We start from the raw sequence: 19,638 nt of genomic DNA, 5'->3' as shown, positions 1-19,638 counted from the left end.
TATCATTAACCCAGCGGCAACGTCAAAGCATGTCTTCATTTAATTTCATTTTCTCATGCTGCCCGCAGCCGCAACAAAGAAGAAGAATCATGGGCTGACAAGCAGAAAATACCGAACTTTGCGAACGAAATCGACGCTATAAATGGCGCAGCACACAGCTGCGGTCCGAGCGCAATAATACTCGAATAATGGTGACTGAGGTTTCCTGCTGATATGGTGGAGATTCCAGCATCGGTTGTTGTTGTCGTGTGCTTTGGTCAAACACTGTTCATGTTGTCCTGCCATTGTCACGCCACATTAAGCAGCCGAACAGGCACATTAAGGGGGTCAAAGCGGCGGAGACGCGTAAGTAAGCAAGGGCAGGCGAGACGTTGTGGTCCAACGAAGGTCATTTGTGTGAAGCATCTATGCATCTAATGCTCGAATCTATTAGACTTTCTGACAGGTTTAGCCAATAAACGCTTTTGTGTTTTCCTTTTCGCTCCGCTAGGCAGCCACTTTTGCTACAAATTGGGTTTGTGGGCGCAAATTTAACGCAACAAAGCCGAAGGAAGGCAAACATGCGAGGCGACATACAATCTATTTATCGGGGTGTGAGAAAACTTGCACATTGTTTTCCTCGGATCTCGTTCGACTACGCATTATTTTATGCCTTCGATACATGCTGATGTCGCCTAAGCGTGTCACTTGCGGCGTGTGTTGAGGAATTCGAGCAGTAACGACCATACACAACATTTTTAGCATACATCTAGGCGCTTGGGCTGCTATCGATTTTTTAACGGTAAACATCCGAACGTGCTTAATCACTACGTCTTAAAGTATTGCGCACTCAGTTTGGGTCACATTAAAAGGCAGCCTCCGAAAGAGAATGCGCCATGCAGCGGAGTTGGGCAGCCATTTGTATTCAAGGCGAAATAGCGACACGCACCGGAATTCGCCTGCCTTGGCGTTTAGTCTTGTCTAAATTCGAATTCTTGGCATTCACTCGTGCCTGCAGATTTGGCGACTTCACGCCTCGTTTACTTGTCTCGAGCCCCACCAGCCGACTTGGCATACTTTCGTGCTCATAGCAAATACTTGTGAGCGAGTAATGGCCAAATAAACGGATGGGCATTGCTGAGCGAACCGGCGTCGAGGAAATATGCCGACTTTCTGAGGCTAAGTGAAAACAAACAAACAAATGACAGACGACAGACTGTGTGCGGCGCAGTTTCTCTCGCTCAGTTCGACTTTTATGCATAGAACCATATTTCTTGGCTTGTCAACACTGTCTAACGGTTAACGTTGCAATTATTTGCGTAACCATGTACCGTTGCAATGTGCGCCGCTAGCGGATACTGCGAAGGATGTCGACCGGAGGCGGCGGTACAGAGAAACTTACCGCGCAGGATGTTGCAATTGAATAACGGTTGTTTGTAGTTCTGCCGAAGTTCACTGCATCAAAAGTCAAGGCAGCTGCTTCGTTCGCTTCTTGGAAGGTTAGGATAGCTGTATAGTTTTGATTATAACATTACTGTTTGATAAATAGCTTGGTATTCGAATTACAATGATTGCTCGGAGCTAACGGTTCATATGCAATTCTTTAATTTTATTCGATCTTCTAAGAAAGCTCAACAAGCTACTAAAGCGCCAACTGAAGTGCTTGCAAGAGCTTCATAGTCACATTAACTCTTATGACTCGGAGAACCTTTTGATCAACAAAAAATGTGCTGGACAGAAATAAATGAATCTTGATTATTAACGACTGTTAAGGGACATTATGCTGTGGTTTAAACCACAATCGTTTTATGGTGCTTTGCTGACAACCACGATGTTTTCAGTGTGCTTAAATCTCGCTACAAATCCCACGAGCACCTCCCAATGCAAATCGATAAAAAATTCACTTTATCGCCGTCAATTCGATGCAGTGTTCCTCTTAAATGCTTTTATTGCGCTTCGTAAGCGATCAAATTTCATACCTTAAAAGCATTCTCAACGTCTATAACCGTTCGCTAGCGCGCGCACTGGTTCAATAAAAGCGCAACAACAAAACGTTTATGGCACTAACCGCAATCGGATGTTGAGCACAAATGGCGCTGTTTCACGACAGCCAGCCAACTCGTGTGTGGGGGTGTCGGTAAGCGCTGTTGTTAACGGAAGTAAGCGTATTACTTTCCTGGCCTCGGTCCATGCCAACACAAGTTGTGCAATTTTTTTTTCTTATTGCTGCCATTCGATTGCAGGATTTGCGGCGGTTGCCATTATTTTTGTAATATAACGGAGCGAATCTGATATTGTGGACACGTGTGTGGCACACTAGTATGTGTTGAGTATCGCGCTAAATATTTGCTTGTCATGCTTTGACTGACATTTATATTATTTTTTTTCTAGCTTTTTTTCTGGTCACCTGTTTTTGTTGCAACAGCATTAAGCCGATTGGCTCGTTGGTGAGGGCTGCAATGATTGGCGTTTGAGTTGCATTGTGTGTTTGTAGTGAATTTAATTCCATGCGATAGTAGTATTGACTGGTTAATCGGGATTACAACGAAAGTTGTCAATAGGAAATTATGAATAATTACAGCGGATTATTTGATTTATTTCGCTGACTCGGATTCAGTGTAATATTTTTTCGAAATAAGCTCGAAATGGGATACAAATGAAATATTTATTTATATATATTTATTTATATATATTTATTTATATATATAAAAGAGGTTTTATTAATAAATAATTTTATTTTCAATTTAAATTTCCTAAAATTTTGAGAATTTATTAAAATTACTAAAAGCTGTAAGCTTTCTAAATTTAATATCTAAAATTAAAGCTTAAATCAACTCACCGACTCAGCCGACTCACTTTGACTTTTAATAACCTACAGCTAAATTTCAAAATAATGCTCTCAAACGGAATTATAATTTGCCCGTAAGTGATTTTCGCATTAGGCGAGATGGTTAAAGGTAAGGTAATTAAAGGTAACTTTTGCGCATAATTTAAAATAAAAATTGTGAAAAATTTTCAACACATTAAAATCGTCTTTGTGCCGTCTGTTGAACCAAGGGACGCACAGCATACACCCAAACGTATCACCTGCTGCCACCAATACCATTTGGTCCTCTAACTGTTGCAGTATTCTAACGACTGTTTACAAAGCACTTAGGTATATGTTTTTGTAGTGCACCTGGCCACTTGTCAGGACCCCGGCTGACCGACGGCCGGTCGCTTTTGTACGAGTTTTCCCCAAAGGTTGACATTCATGTACAAAGGTGACACATATGTGCACGAAGGTCTCTAGAAGTTAGAAAAAAGTGTGACTGACCAGCTGACGAACTTAGTGTTGTTGTGCAAAACTTTGGCTAACATTGTTGATATAAAATGCTGCTAACTTGTCGCTTTGTGCTTTGAACGAAAGCAAAACTTGCGAATTTCAAAGTCATGCACAGTTGTTGTGCGCTGTGCAGTCGCGTTTGTTGCAAAGGACCCCATTCCTGGCTGCGCAAATGAAGAAATATGCAACACAGACAGAACACAAACTTGTGAAATGCCGAAGGGGATCGCGCCTGAATGGGAGGCACTTTGGACGGACCTTTGAATACCTTTGAGAGTTGGCTTCTGCTGTTTTCCTTCCTTTGATCTCCATTTTCGCTTTTGTTTTAATTCATTCACTTTCAGTTAAACCGCCTTTTCAGCTGCCCGCATTTGTGCGCTGTCAATTAAACATTAACCGCTTGTTGTTTTGGCTTTTGAAGTTTAAGCGAGGGTATAAGACCGTTGGACTCAGTTGAAGGTGAGTATATATATTAAGACTAATATAAATACATATATATAACTGAGTGAATAATCAAATACACCTGCCCTTTTCTCATACTCTGAGCTGAATTCACCATTCGGCTGAAAGTACTAACTTCCAAGCGATTGCATAGCAAATGATGCGTTTTGCAAAAACTAAAAAAGAAATTTAAATCAATTGCAGACCTTTACACTTCGCACATCCGCTTCCCTTACTCAGCAGCCACTGGAAATGTAATTTTCTTATCGCTGTTTACGCTCAAACTAACAGCCACTACTCGCGCCACCAAACTTACCTATGACATAGGAGTAACCATCCAGCGTGAGCACACACTTCCGCGTCATGCCGCCGCCCACACCCTGCCTTGTGTGTGCGGCGCGTCCGAAAATTGCCTTATTGAAGCTGTGACTGCACGGACTGGTGTCCTCGTAGTTGAGGCTCTCACGTCGCCGCGCACCATCAGCGCGGCCGAATTCGTCGATGCCGCTGCCACTGCCAAATGCACTGCCTGTCGCGCCTCCCAACGTTGCCACGCCGCCAATGCCACTGCTGTTGCCACTGCCACCGCCAATGCTCACCACACCGTCACACGAATGTTTGCGCACGTCACGCGTTTCCGCCGTTGCACCGCCCGCGCTGCCGGCGCCATCACTGCTAACGCGACTGCCGACCGTGCGCGACCGCGCCCGATTACGCGCCAAATTCACGGCCAGATCTGCATTTTGCGTGTCACTTTGTGGCGCTTCCGCCATATTTGTGTCCGCCACAGCGGCAGATGCAGTTGCCTGCAGATTGAGCGCTTTGGTGGCCTCAATGCCGCTGAGCGTTTGCGGTTTATCACGTCGCATTTGCGTATCCTCAAGCGCTGGCTGTCGCGCCGGTTGTTCATTCAGCGAATCGCTCATTGTTGCGGTCGCGCGGAGATACGTATGCGCGCACACAGAACCTATTTTTGATTAGTTCGCGAGTGAGTGAGTGTTCGAAGCGTTGAGGATGCGAAGAACCGTATGGTTTGTGTTTAAGTTATCGATGCATTTCGCTATGCTTCACTTCGACTTGTTGTTGTTCGCACTGTTTCAACTGTTTTTCGACTTTTCCTTTTGCAAATGTAATTTAAAGCTTTATTAAATGCATTTCTGGCGATTTTCGACGCGTAAAAATTTTAGCGTTTTTGTTCGAGTTTACGTCGTTCACGACACGGCATTTTTCGAGCATCGTTTGCAACGAGATACGGCGCGCGTTGTTGTTGTTACGCGTTTACCAGCTTTCGTACACCTGATGTATTTTACTTTAATTGAATTTTGTTGAGCTTTCACTTAAGTAACACTGCTTTTTGCGAACTTTTTGACTTTTTAGTTTTTAAGCACTTTACATATAGTGGATAAAAGTAAAATGAGGATAAATATAGAACATTTTAAAATAATAAATAGAAATATAAAAAATAAGTACGATAAAGTAACTAAATAAATTATATAGCATTTATGCCAATTTCCTTAGTGACTCAGCTGTGTAAATGTAAATTTGTATTGTTGTAGTTCTATTATATTTGAGGTCTCAATTATTCAATTAACCTGAGTAACAAGCCTTTAATGAAGCAAAAGATCCCTATGTTACCCTATATTTTCGCGGAATAAAATTAGTCATAGCTATAGAGGCTCTCGCAGTAGATATGTATATGGAGCCTTGGGAAGTTGTAATTAAATTTCGTAAATTAGTTAGATGGGACCTTGAGAAGTTATAAGCCAATATCGAACTTTAGTTATATGCGAGGCATTGAGTTATATGGAGGTCAATCAAATTTCGAACATAAGTTATATAGGGGCCTTGAGGAATTAAAATCAAATTTCGAACATTAGGGACCTCTCGATGAAATATTATATTATAGATGAAAAAAGTTATTTTCCGATTATTTCATTAGGAACTGATTTATATATTGTAAAGCGAAATAATCTGATGGAATTCAAAATTATTAGGTCTACAACTTTGCTTCCGCCGTTTTCCAATAGATGTCTCTGGGGTCAAGCACTGATCGATTAAATCGATTAAATCGTTTTATATCGATCTTGGACATTTGTGTCAACATTAATCCAACAAAATATTTGTAGAGATCTGTTTGCATCCCAAACTTATTCTCAACTGAAAATGCCACTTTTTGAGCCGAATTCTCGACATTTGCGGGAAATTTTTATGGATAGTAGGCGCAGTTTTACTTCAAATAAGCTAATTTTCGATTTTCTGAACAAACCTCCCAAAGGTGCCAAGTAGTCTATCTCGAATATTTCATGTTGGTCTTCCGCTATCCAAATATCCCATAATTTAATTTTCTTGTTGTTGCGAATAGCTCTAAATACCACATTTACTATTTACAAAGATATATGTAACAAACCCCACTCCCTTTGTCCACACAACACCTAGCATATTGCACTGATTAATTTAGTGCGTCGCCCAGTAGCCAAGCCCACAAGCAACAACACAGTAAATATATACATGCTGCGTGTCGCATAACTCACTTGCATTATAGCATATATGTATGTAGACTCGAAACACTCATTCGTCATGCCAATACATCACTTTATCGCAACGGAATCAATCAATGTCACAAACTATTTACAATTAAATAACAGGCGTAGTCAATAAAACGTAGCTAATAACCGTTAAAGCGCACACACACACACACATACTCACTGACAATGCTATAAACATTATAAAGCATTGTGTTGTTGTGTGGTATTAACAGCCATTATTGTACGAGTGCGCCCACCCAATGTGTCAGGCAGGTGATTATGGCGTGTGACGCAAACGGCAAAGATTATAAAAAGTTTGACATTAAATTCGAATGCGGCTGAAAGCTGAAAGCAACCGCAGCAATAACTGCGCTTAACAAGTGCACTGCAGACATTAGCAATTTATCAGCGATTAAGTGTTGGGATTGCCAGCTGTGAACTGCCGCTTATGGCAGGCGTAAGCATAGCTGAGCGTTATAAATGAAGTATTAAAAAGCTTGCTAATTTCTTTTCAGCTGAAAATCGCAACTCGAGAAGTATTGATTTATTTAATAGCTAGGAAATAAAATGCATGTATAGTTGCTCAAATAACCGTACTCTACTTATATAGTGGGAATAACTGCTGCAGCTTATCGAGAATATACAAAGTGGAAAAAGTTTCAGAATTCCAAATCATTTTGGGATTTTTCATAATAACGAAATTCTGCGTATAATTCAAAGTGGAAATCATTATGGTGGCACACACGCAAATTGGCACTCACACGCTTTGTTGCACAAATCTGAAATGTAAAAAAAAAATCGAAATGCTGGCAGAGGTCGCCTCACCTCACACGGCAAAGTGAAAAGCAAATGTTGTGTTGGATGAAAAAACAAAGGAAACAGTGACAATTTGTAAACGGTTATTGCTGCAGCAGCATGTCATACGCAGCGTGTTTGTGCCGCATTGAACACATGCAACAGCCACCCAAACACGGTCAACACAGCGGCTGTGGGGGAGAACAGTTTTTGCAGAAATTGGCTGTCAGAACATGCGAAAAGGACATTCATATATGTGCATAGAGACAGTAAACAAACCAATTCACATACGAGGCGTGTTCAAAAAATAACAGGAATTGTGAAATTTTCAAAAGTCTAATTGTAAAATTTTTTAATTTTTTCCGATTTAAAAAATGGGAATCCGAATCCGAAAGGAAAAAGGGAAGGGAAGGGAAAAAGGGAACGGTCATTGTTTTACAAGCATACGAGAAATCGCTGAATGAGCCAATAGTTAGCCCAAAAATGGAGTTTGAGTAGAATTTCGTCGATTGGAATAAGCGCTGACATCAGCGCGTAGAGTCGAATGGACACTATTTTGAAGACTACAACACTAATGTAGACGAATGAATAAATATTTTTTCTTTTAACCCAGCGTGTTCAAAAAATAACGGGAATTTTTGACGTTTTTAAATTTCCAAATGTCTAATAGTTAATTTTCTTTTACTTTTTCCTATTTCCAAAAGTAAAGACAACCAAACGGACTGTCATTTTTTAAGCATACGGACAAATCGCTGAAGGAGCCAAAGCCGTATTCCAAAAATCTAGTTTGACAAGTGTTTCGACGATTGGAAGAAGCGCTGACATCAGTGTGTAGAATCGAATGGACACTAAAATTCCCGTTACTTTTTAACACACCTCGTAAGCATGAAAATGGTTGCTGTCTGCGCACATAAAAATCTCTGTTGTTTCCGACAATGATGCGTCGAGGAGAGAGCATATGCTAAAAGTGAAATGTGAAAATGCACTCAACGTTAATTTACACATACAGACATACATGTACGAGTACCTGTATGTGAGTGTTACTATACTTTTAAAGCCATATATACATAAATGTACCGAACTGAGCCAAGTACAAACAAGCGTCAAGTGGCGTAACGAAATTCACAATTCACAGCAAATCACGAAAAAGCTGTTACGGGTGGATTAAAAACCGTCTGGCTGTCAAAATACACGCAGCATTGGTCCTTGGACGGACGCACACGGCGGTGATTGTCTGCTGTGTAAGTGTGGGGCCACTGACGCCAGAAAGCATACTTTTCCACTCTCCATTTCTGTGTATAAAATATGCTTTTGTTTTATGGGAGTTTGCATGCGTTTTGGCCATTTTCACATGCTTGCTTGCCGCAATTACTACTAGCCATCATGACAAATTGTGCTACCGGAAATTTCAGTCTAACCTCAAAAATTTGCACATATTCCTAACAAATTGTGAAGCGAGCAAATATTTTCTCAACATTAGAGAAAGATTTTACTTTTATGTGGTGATATGAAGCCTTGTAGCAAAGAATTTTGGAAAGAAATTCTTTGAAATAATTTTTTTTTGATGAAATCATTCTGTCAATACTGTGACTATTGTGGCAATTCCACCTTCATAGATTTGTTATTTCATCTCGTTTATTTAATAAAAAAAAAATATTGTCACTCTTTCATGCAAGACTGTACTCGAGTTGTTGACGCACTCGCAAGCTTACTTCGATACACATTACGCTCATCTGCTTGATCCAGCTTGTAAGTGCACGCATTTATTTGCTTTGATATGTATTGTCAATATTGATGTTATTCTATGGACGTGGATGTATGGTTGGTTGGAGTCTGTCGAATGCGTGTTGACACAGTACCAATACAAACAGCACTAGAGCTAATCCTTTTGCCATAACAATCATAATAACAATAATAATAACAGATTTGGTTGACATCAGCCGCATTATGTACACAAGACACGACATATTGTTGTTGTTGTAATTGCTCTTCAATTGCCACAAACTGTGGCAGCTGTCGTTTCGATTGCAACATTTTGTGGCAAATTGTAGCTGACAAGTGGGGAGAGTGTGGAATGAGGGGTGAGTAGAAGCTACTGCGTGTAAATCAAAAAAGCATTTTGAAGCACTTTTGTGGTTTCCTGCTTCATATGATGAATTAAGAAAACGACATAATGCACTTGAGTGCAACGAAATATACTGTTAGTGGAGACAACAAGTTTTAAGATATTTTGTGATGGATAGAATTACAAGAAGGAAGAAAGAAATATGAAATTGTAGAATTAAATGAAAAATAACCTTTGACCTCCAATTTCTTGTCGTTCCATAAAAAGTCAATGGATATAGTTAAAAAGAAACTGATGAGAAAGAACGTGGACTGAAGCATCAGTACGGATTTTTGCTACAGATCAATGCTAAAATGGATTCCCACGCGTTCTCGAGACCTCAAACTTTCCTTTTACTTTACTCTTTGCCGACTTAATGTTGTTTTCTTCAAATAAAAATTCAAAAATTCCATATTTCTCACTACAAATTGTGTTTAATTGCTTCATGCAACCTTTTGTTGCTATTTTTTACTAAACAATAAAAATTGCTTTTGTAATTTTCAACACAGCACCAAAATGACATTAAAACAAATGACCGTCTACAGTGTTGTTGTTAGTTGGTCGTTGAGCAGTAGGCGTGATAAATGTGAAGCATACCAGTGCAGCTTGCCACACATGCAACCTGGTGCACGAACATTCTTAATTACAATGTCGTTAAAAACTCAACGTGCTTTAAATCACGACGAAAATTAAAATAAAAAGCAAAAAAGCAACAACACAATGAATGGAGATTTATTAAAAGAAAAGAGTGTAAAAAATTAAAAAAAGGAATTTTCATAAATCATTAAGCTGTTCGGTGGAAGAACAGCAGGCGAAAATAATTGCGCAAAAATATGGTGTTTGAGCTTCACTGAGAAGGCGTCACTGTACTAGAGGTGCTGTGATAGAAGGTAAGATAAAGAATACTGTTTTAGTTTTTTTTTTTTGCTTTTTTCACACTACTGTACTTATAGGAGAAGTTTTTCACAGCAGAAAATAAATATTGCGTTAATAAATATGCATAAGCGGCTTGTTCAAAAATAACGGGAATTTTGAAATTTAAAAATTTAAAGGCATAATATAAAATGTGAACTATTTTGAAGGCGACAACATTAATGTACACGAGTGAATAATCTATTTTTTCAAAAAACGAATTCCCGTTATTTTTTGAACACACCTCGTTGCACTGTTATACTGAAAATTTATAAAGTTCACACTAAAGAACACTAAACAGTTAATAAATAATTACTGCACCACCATCATGACCTCACCACTCCATTATGCCACCACAAGCTAAACTTCACACAAAAAGTGAAAAAGTTTCGGCGATTTAAACTTTTCAACTTCATTCCTGCCAGGCTACTTAAGTTATTATCATTAAAAATTAATTAAAAAACACTTAATTCACAAAAACCGACATGTGTGAGTGGAAGTTTTGCCAAAGCTAAGAGCTAAGCGTTAAGTGCTGCCAGCGCTTGTGGGCTGTGGCGTTAGCATAAATGAGTGCGCATACTTTGTTTACCATGACACAGTTACAGTTGGTACTAGTTGAAGGCGCTCGTTGAAAGCTCGCAAAGCATTAAAACGTCAGCCGAGCGCTTAAGTCGATGTGTGCGCAAAACTTAACTGCAACACATATATGTAAGGCAGTAATTAGAAATGAGGACTCATGTAGGCACTGAAGCATTGAACTCAAGAAGGGAAGAATCTAAAGTAAAATTCTTATTTTTATATATTTAAACATATTTTTTTTTAATTTCTAAAATAAAAAATAAACACAAATTTTCCAAACTTTTCACATTTAATTTTCACATTGCTTGTTCTTCTCATTTTTACTACTTCCCTCGAATGCGCATTAACACTTCCAAGGCATTAAAAAGTTTAAGGAGATTGCGTCTGCTTATCAAGACAATAAATTCAATGTTCAAATAATAAAATAAATAAACTCACTTTAGAAGCTTTCCAAAACTCAGACGCGCTCATAAAATTTAAACTTCATCATTTACTTTACTTCACATTTATTTGCTCACGCTTGCCACCTAATGCTGATTTATGTGCTTGTAAATTTCCAATAAATGCTTGAATTTGATGTTTTCTGCTTGAACGCGTATTACACGCTTTGCATATGAATCGAAATAATTAAGTGCCATTCGCGAGTGAATTAAGTACGCCGAGCATATATGCACTCAGATTAAATTTACGCTGAGCGTGTAGTAAAATTTACGAGCTCCTAAAGCGCGTTGTCCTGCGTAGCCATTGTCTTTGCTGTGTATTATAAAAATCAAGTTGTAAATAAAAGCTTGCCATTGAACTCTCCCGTACAAAGAAAAAAAGGTCACCACGGCGACCATGCATGTGCGACGGAGAAGAATACACCCGCACATATAAATTTAGATATATACATATGTATGTGTATATATATATATGGGATCGCCGCACGTGTGTCTCTTTTGTACAGTTTGGTTACCGTTATCTGCTCTCGTTGATCTGCGTTGCTGACTTTTGACCCGCCTGTTGCTTTGTTGCCATCAACTCGGTTGAAAAACGAAAAGGTAATGCGCGTCCTGCAGCTGGAGTTCACAAAGCGGGTTCAAAGCTCTAAGCTTGCGGTATCAGATTTCCTACAACTTTAATAAGAAACAGAGCATTCCCTTTAATCATGAGTTCAAGAACGCTTATTGTCAAAATGATAAAGCATATATAAATGTAGCTTTAATATGGCATACAAAGTGTGTCAATAAACTCCGTCGTCCTGAAGCAGACTGAATTTATGGTGAAAACTATTTTTTTTATTTCTGCACCACACTTATGGATAATGTGTGTACTTTCGTTGATTGCTGATATTTGATTGTGCTCAAAGTGCGTTTATGTGAAAACTTCAACCATCTGAAAGCGTATAAATTGCTTAAGTTCACAGCTAAGTGGAAGGATATGATAATTGAGTTTGTTGAGTTGAGAGAAATGCGAATATTCAACAATAAAATAGTTTTCTTACAAAATTATATAATTCGTACGCATATTCTGGTGTTGGTTGTCTCAGATTTTGTATTCATTTAAAGTATTTGCTATGTTAACAACTCGAGTTTAATGGTAACACTGAGTAAGCCATGTCGTATGAGTGACTTTTAATGTGCTCTGAAATGTGTATGTGTGTATTAATGCTTTTGTGACTTGTTTCTCTTGTTTTAGCTTTTATTCTTCATTTAAGTCATTTCTATATTTCAGATTATTATTATGATTGAGTGTCTTGTTGCTGACGTTATGCTTTGGATATTATTATAGTGATTTCAAATAGTGTATATAATTCATATTCTGCAATGATGGAGATGAATCGATTTGATATTTTTACTTCACTTTTTATACCCTGAACCGGTTATATTAAGTTTGTCACGTAGTTTGTAACACCCAGAAGGAAGCGTCGGAGGCCCTATAAAGTTATATATAAATTATCAGTATCTTGAACTGAGTCGATTTAGCCATATCCGTCTGTCTGTCTGTCTGTATATATACGAACTAGTTCTTCAGTTTTTAAGATATCGTTTTGAAATTTTGCAGATGTTATATTCTCTTCAAGAAGCTGCTCATTTGTCGGAACTGCCGATATCGGACCACTATATCATATAGTTGCCATACAAACTGAACGATCGGATTCAAGGGCTTGTACGGAAAACTTCCGCATTTTACTACATATCTTCACGAAATTTGGTGTGAGTTATTGTTCATAGAAATAATTTATTCTCCGAAAAAATTTTTCAGATCGGTTCACTATAGCATATAACTGCCATACAAACTGAACGATCGGAATCAATGGCTCGTATGGAAAATTTTCGCATTTGACGAAATTTTATAATATTTTTATAGTTATTCTGATATTTGATAAAGAGAGGTGGATTCAAGAAATCAAAATCAGTTTAGTCATCTTCTTCCTTAAGTTATAACACTGTACAACACTCGGCTGGGTATTGGACTAAACTATTATTTTTCCTAGAGATTGGGTCACAATTAAAGAAAGTGTATTCTTCGATTTTCGAAAATCGAAATATTTGGCTTCGAAGCTGGAAGAAAGGATTTTTTAATATGATTTTGCCGTATAGTATAGTTGGTCTAACTAAACTCGCTTTATCAAATTAAATTTCTGTTAATTTCTGCTAAATTTTAAATTTTTTCTGCACCCCTCCTCCAAGTTCTGCCACACTTTCCTTAAAACTTAAATTTCTAACATTAAATCCAACTCTGCTAAAATCGCTAGTATCACAAACTACTATTCCTACGGGCCAAACTGAAATTAAATTACAAATATAATAAAAAACAAAATGTTTGAATAAGAAATGCGAGCCAAAGTATCGCATAAATAATCTCCTATAACAAAGCAAGACGACAAAGAAAAATAAAAAAAGCAGAAGAAACAATAAGAAAATTGCAACTCCCGTGGCAACCAGCAGCGTGACAGCTGGAGCATTTATGAATTCCACAGTTGTGAGCACAAAAATATGTATTTCTTTATTTTTTATTTTTCCAGCAATGCAAAGTGGAGGAGGAGAATGAAAGAGTGAAAAAAAAACACAAATAGCAAAGACACACAGCGTTGCGCCTGGGAGCCGGGATAAAACGGCTGCGAGCATACACTGAAATGAAAACAATGCCAACGCGACGATGAGGGCAGAGGGCGGCAAAGTGGGTGGCAATAATTAGACCCGAGGCGCAGGCAAATGTTGCCGTTGCCTCAATTACAGGCACAAATGTGAGCACAAATGCGATACAAGCCTTTAAGCATACTGTACACGGGCAGGTACATATCTACAGGGCGCATGGCAGTCGCAAATGTTGGAATGTTGGTATGACACTGTCAATAACGGTACTTATGCACACACACCAGTGTCACTCGTGCGAAATGTATAGCTGCATTGGCTGTTGAAATTAGACTGTGTCAGTGTGAGCTTGGCTTGTTATACTGCGACCCTCTGTGTGTGTGTGTGTGTTGTTGTTGCTGTGAAACCTGTGCCAATTTTTCATTCGGTTGTCTGTGTTGTGTTGAAACAAAAAAACGCGCACAGACAGTGGTACGCAGGCGGCAGTTGGCAGTTGGCTGCGCTGCGAGTCAATTTACCGCCATTGTGTCGCCACTACTGTATGCACACAAGCGCGCCAAAGGACACAAGAATCGCACCAACTATGGCGCAAAAAAGAGTTACTGTTTTTCTGTATATCTATGTGTTTGAGTATTTATGCAGAGGGTCATGTATATCGCATTCCTACTTCAAAACATTCTAATGCGAGTGTGACTTTCACTTCTGCCTCTTGCATTGTCTACATGCGGAGGGACAGTTTTTTAACTGTATTTTACTACCATGTTAACAAGCAGGGGTCAAGCGTTGTACCTCGCAATACAATGTAACGTTTTTTGCAGACTTCAAAACCTGCGTCATTCGAACATTGTTACTTCAATACTTAAATTGAATTGTGTACTCAAAAAGTTCCTACTGGGTCACCTCTAAGTGTTCAACATACATTTCCTTATGACATGGCTTGGTATTAGCTACTTCCTGCTTTGAAACAATTTAAGCAAAGAAACGGACACTGCGACTTCACAGAGAGCGTGTGTAAACAGTGAGTCGTAAAAGTAAACGAAAAAGACACAAACGACTAAGCGTTATATAAAGGCGTCCTTGTCAATTAAGAAATTAAATACACATAGATTCGTGTGCGCAAAGCAAATGCAGCGGTGGTGTGAGGCCAAGGGAGAGGTCCTAATAAAGCTGCTTGTGCAATTATTATGGAGCGTTTGTTTGTTGTAGAAGGTCATGTCTTCGTCGCATGGCACGAATGAATGTCAACAAGGTATTTAAATTCGTGCAATCGATAGTTTGAGTATACAATTTAAGTAGATTGCTTTAGTAAAAGTAAAATGACGCAAAAAGCTATTTTTTCTGCCACAGCTACAATGAGGGGCAGCTTTAGATATTTTGGTTTGTTCGGAAAATTATTTCGGGATAAAGGATATACATATATTTCTATTACGGAGGTAGATAAGTTCATTGGAAATATTTTCTGTGTTCTCAAAATATATAATTCTATATTCAACTCTCTGAGAATTACATTTTTAAATATTCACCGTTTCAGTCTATACTACTTTGGGATATACGTGGTGTGTTCAAAAAATAACGGGAATTTTCGTCTTTTGGAAATAATGCTTATTCATTCATTTGTATAAATTAACACGTTGACTGCCAACCACGAGATAACTCGTAGTATGATTTCCCTTCCAGGAAGCCAACTACGAGTTATCTCGTACTACCTAAAACTACCACTTTTTGTGTAGCTACGAGTAAAACCGTATTATAATAGTGTTAGTATCGATAAATGGCTTCTGGGAAAATAAAAAAAATTTGGGTTTGGCTTCCGTGAGCATTTTGTATATATATCTCTATAATATGAAGTGAAACCTTTTTGTGCCATCTAATAGTCTTTCTTAGAGATGAGTAGTACGAAATCATTCGATCTGATCGGTCAATGCCAGGCATTCCATTATTGTAATCTCGAATTATATTCGGTTTCATAGAAATTGTTCCATTGCGATTGGGCACCTCTACCATTTCAATAAAAAAAAGGACCTACCTACTATGAGATAATTCGTAGCGTTCTTTCCCAGACGCCAACTACGAGATAACTCGTAGGTCCTTTTTCTCATCAAAAAAAAACATCATTTTTGATTTTTGATGATACCAATGATCTAGAAATAGAGTTTTTAGTAATATAATGTGAAAAAATCAAAATGTCATTTTTGGACAGTTTTCAGAAAATGGCCTTGGCAGTCAACGTGTTAAAGTTATCGCCTTCAAAATAGTCCTCATTCGATATTAAGCACATCTGCCAGCGCTTCTTCAAATCGTTGAAATATTCTCAAACTCGATTTTTGGCATAGTCTTTAGCTTTTTCAACGATTTCTCGTATGCTTTTAAAACAACAGTCCTTTAAGATTCTCTTTATTTCGGAAATTGGAAAAAAGTCTCACGGAGCCTTGTCTGCTGAATTCTCTTTGGCCAATAACTCAAGAAGAAGCAATGAAGTGTGAGCTTTTAGTAAATGAAAATCGAAAAAATTCGTATTGAAAAGAAAATATATTTTGACATTGCACTTTTGAATCAAATTCCCGTTATTTTTTGAACACATGTCCTATATGAGATATCAGCATATCATATGGTAGAGAGGGAGATCTCAGGTTCTCTGGTTGAATTATAGAACACAACAATTGTTATTAAACACTAAACGCCCACTCTTCTGCACACCTTAACGAAATTTAACAGAAATGGTTTAAAAACTCTAAGAAAACCCCAAAAATATTCACAAATTACTGACCGAAACGTGTCAGCAAAAAAAAACCAAGAAACAAATATTCGACAAAGCCGCCTCAAAAACAAGAACAAATAAACGAAAAACACCCGTCACGTGCCAAGAAGCCACGACAGTTGTGCTGTTTATTCGCCAACAGCAAAGCCTATTAAGAGACAAACCCCTACGGTGGACATTAGAAAATACTGTTAACATAGAAAATTGGAAAATTATAATAACAAACCGACGTAGGTGTATGCCCGTCTATAAATATACGAGCGCACGAAAGCACATTCGCACAATAGATAAACTTAATATAAATGTCTAATAAGGATAATTGCTTGTATGTTTATTATTTATGGGATCAAAAGCGACCAAGCGATGGCAACAACAACAAACACAAAGCTGTATTCAATGAAATACAAAGAGAGCGAACGAAAAACTCAAATGAAGTCATTGTTGGCTGACGGTGATACTTTTGCGTGTGTGTGTGTGCTTCATATGAAGTTGTTTAAATGTATATGTGTTCATATGGCAAGCAATAACAATGCATTTAATAATATACACAAGTTGCCACAACGCCTGGTGAGCAGCAAATTCTTTGCTAAAAACGTTGCTAATAACAACAACATAAATAGCAAGCGGCTGCGTTGAATGGAAGAAGAGGCAGCAATTGTGTGACGACGCTTTGAGGCATAAAGAATACTTTCCTTTTTTCGCTTTTGTGGTGGGCCGCCGCGCACCGCAATTTCAATCAAGCCAGGTGGGCAATAGCAAATTTGCAATTCAAATATGTGTGTGTGCGCGGAGACGGGTGCCAGCTTGTGCCGCTTGGCCGCAGTTGGCAACGTTCCCGCAAGTTTTTCCTTTCTACTTTTTTTACTTTCTTTGTGTAGAACAGTTACACACACACACACACAGCGCAACAAAGTGAAAGCGCGAAAGTGAGTTTCATTTTGAGAACGCGCGAACGCCTGGCGCTTTGTGACGCCAGCAACATAATTTCAACTTTACAACGGCTCTGCAAGTGTGTGCTGCTGGCAGTGGCAGTGACTTGCGGCAAAAAATGTAAGCGAAAAAAGCTAATGAATTGCGCAGCGCCGTTGGCCTTTGTAAACAGCGCCTGCTTCCTTTACGCTGTGTGTGCCACTTTTAGAGCGCATTTACGCTGCAAAAGCGTTGAATTTATGCTTTCCGGTGGCAACTTTAAAGTTATTGCGTTGACACAGCAAGTGAGTTTAGCGCCGATTCAAATGCCAAGCGGCTCAAGCCATACATTTCAGCAGCGGAATTCAATGCTATAGCGACCACCATTTGCACAGCTAAATAGCCGACTAATGCATTCGTGCCACAAATGAAAATATTTCCATAACTACAGGCATTTAGCATTTGGCGCGTGGAAAGCTCAACACAAATAAATCCACTTAAATGTGTAGATACACGTGCGCATAGTACTATTTCAACTGATATTTCCACGAACATTTTATAGCAAAATATCAGTTCGTGTAGCAGAGATAACGCCAGTGGTATAGGCTTATCTGACATTTGAGTGATTTTTGGTTTATGTGAAATCGCATCGCATTGAATATTGCGTATACGCCGTGTCGCTGCGCACTAACGACCTGCTTTCCATGTACTACATTGTAGTTGTGGTAAGCATTTCACTCTAATCTCTGTATCGTATCGCGTTATTTGAACGGTCTATTCGGTCGTTGTATCATGAATAGTAATTAGTGAGATTACAGTTAGTTTTTGGAATTTACGATTTTGGATATGGCAATGTAAAGCAAATGTTTTCAATAAATACAAGCGCTGCTATTTTATTGAACACGATTACTGGTGCGAGTTATTTGAGGTTGTGAACATAGCATCGACAGGTGAAATGTTTAATGAAATGCTTATCGGGCGTAGGTTTCGAAAATAGATATTTTAGTTATCATATAGCGTACGGGTGGAGACGAATTTTGTGTTTATAAACACAGCCTTGACTTCCAACCTCAAAATCACCACTGAATTTTCCATTTATTGGCAGAAGGATTAATGAAATTTCCAATTTCAGCACATTCAAGATTTGTGAAACTCAAATTATTGCGCAATATTCCGCGCAAATTTCCAATTCGTTGTGTGGTTCATGCGATTTGTTTGACTATTAATTAAATCCCCAAATAATTGCATGGCACCCAGAAAATAATCGCACAGTTTGGTTTACAGTAATGTGTGGTCAAATTTCAAATTAAATGCGCTGAACTTTGCAAAGCGCGCTGTGACCTTATTACATGTATGTGCCAAGCGTGGAAATAATGAATTCCGTTGACTGTCAGTTTAAGCCACAAATATTGCACAATTTGCTGTGGACAACTGGGTATCATGAGCACTGAAAACATGCTGGGACTTTGGCAGTCACGCTCAATATTAAAATAATTATATGTTCTGGTCAGATTTTCGGCAAAAAAAATTTATGAAATACCAATATTTTTATACCCTGAACAGGGTATATTAAGTTTGTCACGAAGTTTGTAACACCCAGAAGGAAGCGTCGGAGGCCCTATAAAGTATATATATAAATGATCAGTATGTTGAACTGAGTCGATTTAGTCATGTCCGTCCGTCTGTCTGTCTGTCCGTCTGTCTGTCTGTATATATACGAACTAGTCCTTCAGTTTTTAAGATGTTCAGAAATTTTGCAGATGTTATTTTCTCTTCAAGAAGCTGCTCATTTGTCGGAAGTACTACTATATCATATAGCTGTCATACAAACTGAACGATCGGAATCAAGGGCTTGTATGGAAAACTTCCGCATTTTACCACATATCTTCACGAAATTTGGTGTGAGTTATTGCTTATAGAAATAATTTAATCTCCTGAAAAAATTGTTCAGTTCGGTTTACTATAGCATATAGCTGCCATACAAACCGAACGATCGGAATCAAGGGCTTGTATGGAAAATTTTCACATTTGACGTGGTATCTTCACGAAATTTGACTTGTATTACTGCTTAAGGTAATAATACAATCTCCGAAGAAATTGTTCAGATCGGTTAACTATATCACCTTAATGTTTCTAGCAAACAACCCGGCTAAAAATAATTAGTAAAATGTTTTCTTTTTTTTACTTACTTTTTCTTATGTCTTTAGATTTTCTTTAAACACATAGTTACTAAA

The 19,638-nt window shown here is 38.3% G+C and overlaps 1 protein-coding gene across 5 annotated transcripts in view; it reads right to left on the bottom strand.

Annotated features, from left to right (window-relative positions):
• LOC105209748 (dual specificity calcium/calmodulin-dependent 3',5'-cyclic nucleotide phosphodiesterase 1) overlaps positions 1-19,638 on the bottom strand; it is a 161,142-nt gene that overhangs the window by 64,009 nt on the left and 77,495 nt on the right. For 4 of the 5 annotated variants that reach the window (XM_029038591.2, XM_029038592.2, XM_029038593.2 and 1 more), the window contains exon 2: positions 4,062-5,132. The exons of the other annotated variant lie outside the window; for it this stretch is intronic. In XM_029038591.2, coding sequence (XP_028894424.2) covers positions 4,062-4,671 — 610 coding nt within the window. In that variant the 5' untranslated portion in view covers positions 4,672-5,132. The remainder of the gene's footprint in view (positions 1-4,061; positions 5,133-19,638) is intronic. 5 annotated transcript variants of the gene reach the window in all.

The sequence above is a fragment of the Zeugodacus cucurbitae genome, chromosome 3, assembly GCF_028554725.1.
Source record: "Zeugodacus cucurbitae isolate PBARC_wt_2022May chromosome 3, idZeuCucr1.2, whole genome shotgun sequence".
In the NCBI taxonomy this organism is placed as follows: domain Eukaryota; kingdom Metazoa; phylum Arthropoda; class Insecta; order Diptera; family Tephritidae; genus Zeugodacus; species Zeugodacus cucurbitae.
This window is presented reverse-complemented; position numbering and strand designations above follow the sequence as displayed.